The sequence below is a fragment of the Magallana gigas genome, chromosome 5, assembly GCF_963853765.1.
Source record: "Magallana gigas chromosome 5, xbMagGiga1.1, whole genome shotgun sequence".
Lineage (NCBI taxonomy): Eukaryota > Metazoa > Mollusca > Bivalvia > Ostreida > Ostreidae > Magallana > Magallana gigas.
The window spans coordinates 2265422-2277399 of record NC_088857.1 but is presented as its reverse complement, the minus strand read 5'-3'; the positions used below and the strand labels follow the sequence as shown (position 1 = coordinate 2277399).

At 34.0% G+C, this 11978-nt stretch overlaps 1 protein-coding gene across 1 annotated transcript; it reads left to right on the top strand.

The window, feature by feature from the left end:
- The first annotated feature begins 1319 nt into the window (after nt 1–1319).
- LOC136275348 (uncharacterized) lies at nt 1320–2222 on the top strand. Its single transcript, XM_066084210.1, has one exon. It carries the CDS (start codon nt 1320–1322, stop codon nt 2220–2222), a length of 903 nt encoding a protein of 300 aa, XP_065940282.1.
- Nucleotides 2223–11978: the final 9756 nt, after the last annotated feature.

Below are 11978 nucleotides of genomic sequence, written 5' to 3'. Positions count from 1 at the left end.
TGTAAAAAAAAAAATTACAGACCTTTCTCGGTGGGACTGTGGAATTTCACATATTCAATAAAACAATGAATCACAAGAATGCGTGCAATATAAGTTGAAATGTGTCCGTGATGAGAGAAAGTCCGGATCGTCACACGTTCGGGCTCCGCTGCTGATCCGAAGAACGAATCCGTTTTGTCCTCCTATGGCAAGGAAACTCCACCATTCACGGCCTTCACAAGCTAGTAGTGGGTCGAGTGGATGGTCCTCATAGTCCGTGGTCAATCACGTTGGGCGCCATTTGTAGCCGGTGTTTTATAAAGGAAAACAAGTCCGGTTGTGGGTTATCTCACTTTATTGCCTGACCCCAGGACTATATTTTATATGGGATCAGCCCTACAATAATCAACATAAATATTAATATACAATATGACAAATAATAATTTCATTTGCACGCTAACATGTATTTGTTATATAAGTAAAACACACAGTCCCACAGCCTCTAACATTGGTAAAAAAATAATTACGTTTATGTTATTGAACTTGATAATTTAAAATGATATCAGCAACTTTATACTCAGTTACTTGCTATAATTGGCTATAAAATAGTACTCTAGAATTACATATAATATAAATGTAATAATGTGCATATCTAAGGATATCGTACCGATTTATGGAATCGAGCTGAATCTAATCTAACTATATCTGGGCAATGTAGCTGTCACATATACCTGGAACAGTGCCGTATTTCAATTAAAAAGTACATGAAATATTAGAGCATAGAATACAGCGTTACAAGTAAACTTCAACATTACGTTTTCATTATTTATAAAGTAAAATTATCAGAATACTAAATTAATATATACGTCTGGCAGACTATAAAAATATTCATTCATTCACTCATTCAAAAGAGGAAATATTAGTAGGAGATAAAAACTTCTTACTGTGCGTTCTGTATGTAACTATTTATATGTACGTAAGTGGCTAGAATATGCTCTGCCTACGCCCTGAGCCGTAACTGGTCTGGTCACTCTCAGAACCTGTTAACTGGTTTTTTTTTTTATAAAATGCACGACCCGCCAAAGTGGCTAGGCCAATCAAATGCGTTGATATTTTTACATACAACTGTCTCGTCGATCAGGACGTTTAGTTATTAATAGTAACATGCAAAAGAAGAAGATGAATATAGAATGAAATGATGATTTGATGAAAACAACATGAACATGAACACATATTTTATTTTATTTAAATACACATATTGATCTTTTTATTTAATAAACAAACACACGCAAAATCAACACTACCACAGAAGCATACAGTGAGGCATTCAAGTACATCGAATGCGGACAGTCTTTACCCAATGGACGTTGGGTGGAAGAGATGGCAGTCATCACCCTGTGATTATGCCTAAGAACCACTACGCCACCAAGCTGTTCGAGCGTAGGTTCCACCATCAAGTTTTACATCAGGGGCGTCTGCTGACGGAAGGTGCAATCCGCACTGGTGGATTCTGGGTCGTCGGTGCTAAGAACCTGGTACGGTCGGAGATAAGGACTTGCGTTACTTGCCGCAAGTTACGGGGTAGTTTCGGGTGGCAGAAGATGGCTGACCTACCAGAGGATAGACTTCAGTCTGCCCCACCCTTCTCTTATTTTGGTGTCGACACCTTCGGACCGTGGATCACCACACAGCGACGAACGAGAGGAGGAACTGTAAATCAGAAGAGATGGGCTTTGATATTTACTTGCCTTGTCTCACGTTTAGTTCACTTGGAAGCCATTGAAGAGTTATCTACCTCTTCGTTCATCAATGCATTGCGCAGGTTCACAGGGTTAAGAGGACAAGTCATTCAGTTCAGATCAGATCGAGGGACTAATTTCATTGGGGCAGTGCATGAGCTGAACATTCCTGCCGACTTAATAGAGGACCCATTGGCACTGAAATATTTTGAAGTAAACAAGATTACACGGGTGTTTAATCCTCCCCATGCCTCTCACTTTGGTGGAGTATGGGAAAGAATGATAGGTGCCTCAAGGAAGATCTTGGACAGCTTACTCATGAACCACAAAGGACCTCTAACACATGAAGTTTTGACCACATTCCTGATGGAAGTCAGCGCTATACTAAATGCTAGACCACTTGTTGCGATATGTACTGACCCAGATGCACCTCAAGTGCTTTCACCTGACATGTTAATACATCAGAAATACTTTACAGTTGGACATCCCAGAGTTTGGTACTAAGGACGCTTTAAGAAGTTCCTGGGAACACGTTCAGTACTTGGCCGATCAGTATTGGCAAAGATAGCAAATGGAGTACATGCACACCTTACAGACTCGGCAGAAATGGCTAAAGAACAATAGGCAGTTTCAGAAAGGAGATGTCGTTCTCATGCGTTACGATTCCTTGCCCAGAAACCAGTGGCCGCTCGCAGTCGTGACGGAGACCTTTGAAAGTACTGATGGTCACATACGTAAAGTGAAAATTCATTGTGGTCGTAACGGAGCATCTTACGTGAGACCCATTACACAGTTATGTTGTTTAACTGAAGTAGACTAAGTAGTCAGTATTGAACTTGTGTTTGTTAACGTGACTACAATATTGTCTATTCGACTTGTTTGTAGCAACCCAATATATTTTGTTCGATTCGTTATTGTATGTACATTTTATATGTAGGTTGTTTTACTGGTTAATTTGTGTTATCCTACTATGCATAATTATTGTAGGCACACACTTGTTATATGATGCTATTTTTATTTTACATTGACTTCACCGAAGTCAGAGGGGGAGTGTAGTGGTGCTGGAATAATTCCGGATTTGGTTTTGATAGTAGAGTTCAATAGTGTATTCCGTGTGAAGCCATGCTTGTTTTTTGTGTGAATTTCTACATGCCAATTCGGTGTTTGCACCCCCTAAAGAGTAAGTCTGTTATGTATTTGTTATTATTTGTCAATTATCTAGTAAATGTACCAGCATCTATGAATTGTCAGGTCAGGATTTTAATTATTTACGCATTTCTAAAAACGTTGTCAATCGTCTGTACAAATACGGCGTCCCACATGTGTAATCGTATTCAGCGATGGTGTTTTAATTTGTATGCCGATTTGCAATGTTGTGCCTTGTGATTTATTTGTATTCACATTTGTATTTTGGTTTCCACCCTCGGTGAGAGAGGTTTGTAACATTGACGGGCCAACAAATCTACAAGAACCTGTTTTATTGTGGCATACTGTTACACATTAATTGGATATACGAATAGTCTGACATTCCCGTTTTTTACCAGCCACACGCAGATACATTGCGAGATGGCACAATTGTTTGCGATTATGAATGGCGAGGAGATGAACTAACTTAAACATTGAAGGACGAGTCCAGTAATATTTTTAGCTCACCTGAACCGAAGGTTCAAGTGAGCTTTTCTGATCACCTGTCCGTCGTCCGTCCGTCCGTCCGTCTGTCCGCCCGTCTGTAAACTTTTCACATTTTTGACTTCTTCTCTAGAACCACTGAGCCAAATTTAACCAAAGGACTAAGTGCGGTTTTATGCAATTTTTGCCCCCCAAAATCTAAGTTTTAGAAAGAGCTTTAAAATAAGGTGAAAGATAGTTAAAATCATATTGGAAATAAAGATGTAAAAGGTTATCACCACAGTGACGTCATAATGTAGAAATGACGTCATGAATATTGCATTATTTTGATAAATTGATGTTTTGTAGCAAAATATGGGTGTTTTCCGATGGTTATTCGACTGGGAAACATCGAGCGCAGGCTTGCTCAAGTACCATTTTTTAGTATAATATGTATAACTATCTGAAGAAAAACATATGTTAAAATCGCACTTGAGCAGACCTGCGCTCTATACTTCCGAATGCAAAATATAGAGCAAAAATGAGAATATCTTCATTTGTTTGCAAATTTGCGGGAATTAGGTCATTTAAATGACGTCATAGATAAACAGGGAGTGAGCAATGATGACTAAAATCATTATTAAAGTTATAGGCATCCTCTTTACAATGATTTGTGAAGATTTCATTTTTATACGATACTATTTAAAAATTGGTTGAAATCGGGGGCAGATATTTGACCATACCGCACATAGTCCTTTGGTACAAAGCATCCTTATGGGAAGGGGATTCTAAATTGTTGAAATAAAGGGCACAACCCTTTTAAATAGGGAGATAATTGCGAAACTGCGAAAATTGGGTGGGTGTCTTAAAAAATCTTCTTCTTAAGAACCACTGCACCAGATATGCCAATATTTACACCAAAGCTTGTATATACAGTAAAACACGGTTATAGCGAACACGCTTATAATGAATTGACGCTTACAGCGAAGTGAATTTCATTCCCCAAGACTCTATTTCAAGTTGTAAACTTGACGGATATAACGAATTACGCTTATAACGAAGTTAAATTGCCCGTCCCTGGGACTTCGTTATAAGCGTGTTTTACTGTATAGTGAAGATTCTAAATTGTAAAAATCGCGATCCCCGGGTCAATACTGGGGTCCCGAGAGGGGTTCAAAGTTGATTAAAAAAGACAAATTTTACATAGAAATATATGGGGGAAAATGTTTTTAAAAATGTATTCTCAAGGACTACAGAGCTAAAATTAGTGAGATTATTATACAAGTACCCTAAGATAGTGTAGATTCTAAATTGTGAAAACCGTGATCCCCGGACTAATACTACGTACGGCTCCAAAATATGTTCAAAGTTTAACATAAACTTATATAATGGGAAAATGTTTTTAAACTCTTCTTTTTAAGAATTATAATGCTACAGTTGTGAGATTACTATGCAATCATTCTAAGAAAGTGCAGATTCTAAATTGTTTAAATCCTTTTTTTTTTTATTAAAAGAAGTATTAAAAAAGAAAAGATAAGTTTATCATAGTTAAATTATCTAGAAATACATGCGTTTGTTTATCGACTAGTTTTTTGTTTTTTTGGAATTTCGATCCCGACATCAACTACTCACATATCGGGATCCAAGTGAATGGGATCAAAGATCATAAATTCAAACAACTTCAAAAAGGTGTGGATCTTAGTTTTTACGAAGTTTTGATTCACAAACACTCAGTTAGGAAAGATAAAGGAACAAAAGATAAAAAATGGTTATGGAAAAAAAAAAGGAATCATTGACAGACTTTATCAACTATATATAGACTTTCCATGTTTTTTTGAGTTTAGTCTATCAGATAGATGATCGATAACAATGCAAAATCTAATATGCCTAATGTCCTCATCACACCTGCAATATTTTTATTTGATGAATCGATTAAGAAGCTATTATTGATTGAAATACAAAACAGATGCCAATATCATCTTTTAATTATTTAACGAATATTTTTCAATTTTTCAGTGAAATGGGATTTTAGAGCTTAAAATTCAGTCTCATTTGATGTGTAAAATAACTATGAATAAAAACATGCCAAAGATATAATTGTTTCTTCTTTTTATGTATTGTTTAATATATGGCAAAATCTTGAAATATATGAGTTTTACAATATTTATTCAGAGTTCACTTCATAATAAACCCTTTAAAAATAAAATATGATACAAGGACTATTGTTCAGGTGGGCGATTTGTGGCCCATGGGCCTCTTGTTTTAAATACAATACGCGTAGACATTTATAAAAAGGACAGATGAGTATAAAATGGAATTCATCCTCGACTTCACCTAAATTACAATATTTGCAGATGCGCATCGATCTGACAGTTCAATTATAATGGCCTTGCTCTACCAAAAGCATATACGATGACAGTCGATATTTTGTTAAAAGGACAACAAGGTTTTCCGGAATATTTTTACGCAAATTAAATTGTAAGGAAAAAGTGTCCGGCAGATACTTGTACAATAAACATTTAGAAAATGACTCGAAAAACGCATCTCTTTCCTGTATAAAAACATCAGACAACCTCTGCTTTACAATTTTTAAGAAGACATTAGTGTTAGCCACACTCTGTGAAAGTCATACTTCATGCATAGCCAGTGATAATAATAATTCTCTGACATTAAAACACCATTTTATTGTTATCAATTGTGCAACCAATTCTTCATAAATATTGCGTTATATACAATTTTCTGTTTTAATCAATTTCAACCAATACTTAATGATGCGCAATTTACGAATAATACTCATGGGTAGACGACCTAACTCTGAATAAACCATGAAGTTTGACGTGCATTTTTTAACTTTCAAAATTCTTTTACAAAAGTTTGTGTGAACTCGTTCTATTTCATCACCTGAATAAAAACCCCATATTTTGGAGCCATAGTTAAGAACGCTAGATACATATGTATCAAAAATGCGTAATTTAGTCTCAATATTTAAATAAGTTTCATTACACACTTTCCGAATACTAAACATACATTTTCTACCCTGCATTGCAATTGTTTTCTGTGTAACATTAAAATTCCCATTAAAATTAAAGTTGATTCCTAAATAATTGTAACAATTAACAATCTCAACATGCTTTTGGTCATAAGTACAAACATCATTTTTACACATTTTGCCCGCATGTCGAAAAACAACTATTTTTGTTTTATCAGTGTTCATACCAATATTCCAATCATTACTAAATTGATACAGTTGATTCAACATACTCTGTAGACTCTCTCGTGAGTTACCTATTAACATAGTGTCATCACACACATTAACAGAAAAAGCGAAAAGTTTCTTAAATCAACAGGTTCATAGCAACTTCGTATAAAATCCATTTCAAAATCATTGATATATAGTGAAAAAAGGAAAGGCGACAATGCCTTTCCTTGCATAAGTCCAGTTGTAGACGAAAAATAATTTGACAGTTCAGACTTATATCTGACACATGATTATAACTCGTGATAAATATGCTTAATAATACTTAACAACTTTCCCGTGACTCCATTTGTGGCAAGATTGTACAATAGCTTGTTTCTATTCACACTATCAAACGCTTTTCTATAATCAACAAAACAACAATATAATTTCTTTTTCTTTTTCAAATACAAAGATACTAATCTCGTAAGTGCAAAAATGGCATCTGTGGTACTATACCCTGGCTTAAACTCAAACTGCGCATCTCTTATGGTACCATTGTCGTCAGACCAGCAAAGTAATCCAACACAGTGGTAAATATTTTTGCTAGATTACTAACCAGAGCTTTTCATTAAATCATACCTTGTTAATTTTGGTTTCAATGGATTCCAGAACCCACTGTCATCTTGGTCTCCTCTTTCAAAGTGATGTAGATATAACATGCCATATAAACAATATCTCCCAAACGTGTGTTGTATATTACCCGTGTGATAAACTTTCAGTTTGTTTTATCAAACGGGTGATGCTTTATCAAATAATTCCGGTCCGAACTACTTTTGACATAGGCCCTCGTTTCAACGACTTTCTAGTATTTTCAAAATAACTATATCTACTACCAAAAATTGATTTAAAATGGATTTTGTCAAAGATTTTAATAACAAATATGATGGAAAACGCATAAGTATGTAGTATGCAAATTACGTTAGCTATCAAGGAGTTGATCCTGACGACGCGATGAAAACAGGACGCTTTGGTTGTGTTTTAGAAGAACATACCGAAGAATGTATCACAAGACTTTTTTCTCCCCCCCTGTCCAGTTAGCAACCTTATTCAATATTTTCAACTTCGATTCATTATGCTAGTGTTTGTGTTATAAAATATCAACAGCTGTTCCTCGTTCGAGTGAACTCAAACTAACTAGCATTCACAATTTTGTGTATGTCAACAAACTTGATAATTCACGTCTTCTGATAAGTATTTCCATTTCATTAAGTGATAAAGCTCTAAGAAAAAGTATTTCGAAATAAAAATTATTTTAAGGTGTATTTCAGTGAAACATTAAAACAGATTTATCTCCGAAATGACTTTGAGCGATCATTCTAGAAATACTTACACAACCCGCTACCGTGGGTTATGAATATTTTTGGGAGTTGATTTTAATCAACTCTCCTATGCAGTTACTCTGGCAAACCGAAACTGAAACAGTGTTTGGACCTAAGCATAAATCATCACCGCTGAGAAGACTTAGTTCTTGAAAATAATAGAAAAATTCTATGTAATGTATGCTGAAGCATTGTTTTTCAAGGAAACTTATCTATAAACACTTTGCAAATAGTCAGATTTAATATAATACGAACAATTTAGATATTTTTATATTTTTTGTATATAAAACAATATGAAATAAATAAACAGAATAAAACAAAATGAAACAGCCTACTCAGTAAGCATTATCAACATGGAAACACCTTCAAGGAACTTTCCAATCTGTGACTTTTGGAAGATTTCTCAAACCCTCAAATACGGACCGATGGCTCAAGTAAAACCTGTAAACGTAATTTTTCGGTGCCTCTAAAAGTAAATGAGACAGCTATATGATCTATCACAATGCTAAATTTTTAAGCTAGCACAATATTTATTGAAATTTAAAGAGTCTCTGGGGAGAAGGTATGTTTGAAACAATTTCCATTAATTTTTTCAAATAAAAGGTCAATATATGAGTAAAGTACGTGCCAAATATAAAGTTAATTGACCGGAGAGTTTATATGTTATCCACGCTCAAATTTTGGTGGATTGTCCCCATCATCCCCGCCATTATATAGAGGATTATATAAAAAAAAATCAGAGGCTATCAATTTCAATTTCATATATGAAAATTACTAATAAACAAGTTTCTTTTAATTTTTAGCAATGAAAGAGAATGGTTTTGCCAAATCAAAACCAATTCGGTCGGGAAGTTTTTATGCTATGATTATTTAATCCGCCCTCATAGTTTGGTCCTATGCACGTGCTTTGCCAGCCATTTTACATATACAATCGTATAGAATAAAAAAATGTTTACAATCAAATTTTTTTTATTTGTAATAGATGAAACAATACAAATTGCCACACATAGAACATAAAGGGATCGCGCATGTTTTTATTTTGCAAATCCTTGTTTCAATTTCAATTATAGATGCTGCAATAAAAAAACGCACGACGTTTATTTTTGTCAATTGTTACTTCAAAGTCTCAACTGACGTCATCGTAAGACGTTGACTCCAATGTGGATAACGTCAATTTGAAAGTAGCAGCAAAATGATAAAAATACTTCTGAGCATTAGTCTAAGGATTCATTTCCCTAAAAATATTTATAATATGCATTTTTTTAAAGAATTAAAACGTTATAATTATGATAAACTATTTATTTGAATTTTTTACTCTGCTTTTGCCTGTTCGACATTGAACCAATTTTTTAAGTAATGCGCAATACCCTGCGCAGAAGGCGCAGAATTTTAAACCCGCTACTGACCTTAAATTTTTTTGAATGGTCGGATTAAACAGATGCTTCTATTTGATAAAATTGTTTCCATGGCGCGCGAAGATGAGTTTTTCAAGTAACTGTCAGATATCTGTAATACATAACTTATCAATTATATATAAACTCCGCTGAACAACCACAATTTTATGCCTAATCTAAATCTGTTAAATTCTTACATAGTACCTAGGAAAATGCAAAAACCTTAATTCAATTAAAATATGTTCAAAACAAGACAGGTACTTACTAGTATTTGTTACGGGAAAAATGCGACCAAGTTCTGAGATATGTACATGTACTTCTTAAGCTGTTTGTATAACTCACCTGAGCTGGAATTCAGGTGGGCTTTTCCGTCTGTTAATCTTTTCTTTTCCAGCACCGACAGACCAATTTTAACCCAAACTTGGTAAAACGCATCCTTGGACAAAACACTTACTGTAAGGTAGTTGACCTGGGTTTGTTTCAACATTTCCAACTGGCAGCAAGAGTTTTATGCAACTGAAGTGATGAATCGTAAAAATTAAATGTTCTGTAAAACAATACATGGATATCTACGTCCTTTCCCTTCGTAGCTGGAAGAAACGGTCGACACATTTGGTTGACTTACCTCAGAGGCCTAAAAGTATAGTTACTTAAACTAATAATAGTAACATTAGTGTTGCGCACAATTATGCGTGTATTATTTTACGTTAACTTGATATCTAAAATTGTAAAATTATGTTTTTCGTAACAAAATGAAGATATCCTAATGCACAAACTATCTGGAAATTTTGTTTGAACTGAAAATAAGGAAGCTAAAGTGACGGTACTCTAAAACAACTGAGTTATGAAAAATGTTCATTTTCTTCTTAAAAACCTTCCGCCACAAAATATAGTCCCATACTAAACTCTGTAAATATGTAATTTTTCCTTTACTATTTCATTTAAGATACATGTAGTTTAATTGGCATTATCAAATTTGAATTCATGAGTAGAATCAATATATGATACACATTTTCTAGAATAGAGGTGACCCAAAAGGCTACCCAAAAACACAGGAACGAACTTCTTTAAAATGAGCAGAAGACACAACTTCCTTAGTAGATTTTTGAATAGAAAAATATGTCCGCAGCTGTCGCCCACTATGAAACTCACATAATAACTTTATTATGTGAAATCACATAAAATATAATAATTTGTTGTGGGCGACGGCTGCAGACACATTTTCCTCTTCAAAAAACTTTGAGAAAATGTGCAATTTTTCATCATTTTTTATCAAATCTTAAAAATGTGCAAAAATGTATAAGTCATTATTAATTTTTGAAACAAGATAAAAGTGTATAATTTTGTATTTTATATACACACATGTTCAAGATGGCATATGTGTAGTTTTATGAGATTTAAACAAGTTTTTAATTTTAGGGCATATATTGAAGGAAACTGTACCTTCTTCTTTTACCCATATCTGTATTTTACTTGTGGTGACTCGTAGACTGTTAGCTTTTAAGAAATGTTTTCACTAAAACTATCAGGTAGAAATTTATTTAAAGATCGGAGTTAAGTTTAAATCAATAATTGAAATATGGGACATACACTGGGTATCTGATTTCTGGAAAAAAGTTAAAAAATACCTTAGAAAGATCTATAGATACTGAAATAAAATAAAATAAGTCTGCTTGGTTATTTAAATATAATGTTGTTACCTGGTAATTATTCACTTATTTACATAAGTAGATAAGAAGTATTGTTAAAAATCCCAGAAACTAATTAACAGCCACTGGAACTTATGTAGATTAAATGACCAAAAATGATACAACGTTAAGAATATCATGATAGTTAATGAACCTACTAGAAGTACTCGCTCACCTGTTACTATATTGAATCTATTTCTAACATGGCAAGCCTAAAAAGTCTGAATGAAGACCTATTAAACATCAATTGTAAAGAAGCAATGTTTAACCCCAATAATATCAAAACATTACAGCTCTCTTTCTACATATGTACATGTAATCGTCAAAGGCAATCGAAATCACGATGCGTCCTTCATTTATTACTACAGAAATTTTCAGGGAAATGTTACCAAGATTTTAAGTAGAAGAGAAGGAAAAAGTAAATGCCCCAACTAAAATCTCAGCTTTTGATCAGCTCTTTACACTTTGCAGGAAAGTGTTGACACAAAAAGTAAAATTATGTAGCAATGTTAATGTTACAAAAGTCCCGCTAACGTCTTTTAAATTACATAATTGTAGAGTATTGATTCATACCAATGATAAGGCAGAAGACTAAAATATAATTCAGTTATATTACAGTTTGACAAAAATACTTCGAAGATATGAATTTTATTAATTTAAATTTACCATTGACTAAGCAGTAAACTGTTAACACATACACGCAAAAATGTATATATGCAGTTTATAGAGGGTAAGCCTTGGGCGAATTTATTGATCAAAAACTAGTACGAGTTTAGATTTATGGTTTGAAAATAGTTTTAGTTCTGTTTGAGACCAGTTAGATGTTTTGAAAGTTTAGAACTAAATGGAAAGTGTTAGTTAGTTTAGAAAAATGGCTGACATTGCACTCACATACCTGATGGATGAAAAAAATGGTAGGATCAGGTGCCTAGGAGGAGTGAGCATCCTCTGTTGACCCGTCACACCCGCCGTGTGCTTTTTGTCGTAGTCGGGGTAAATCGTTATGTTCTTGG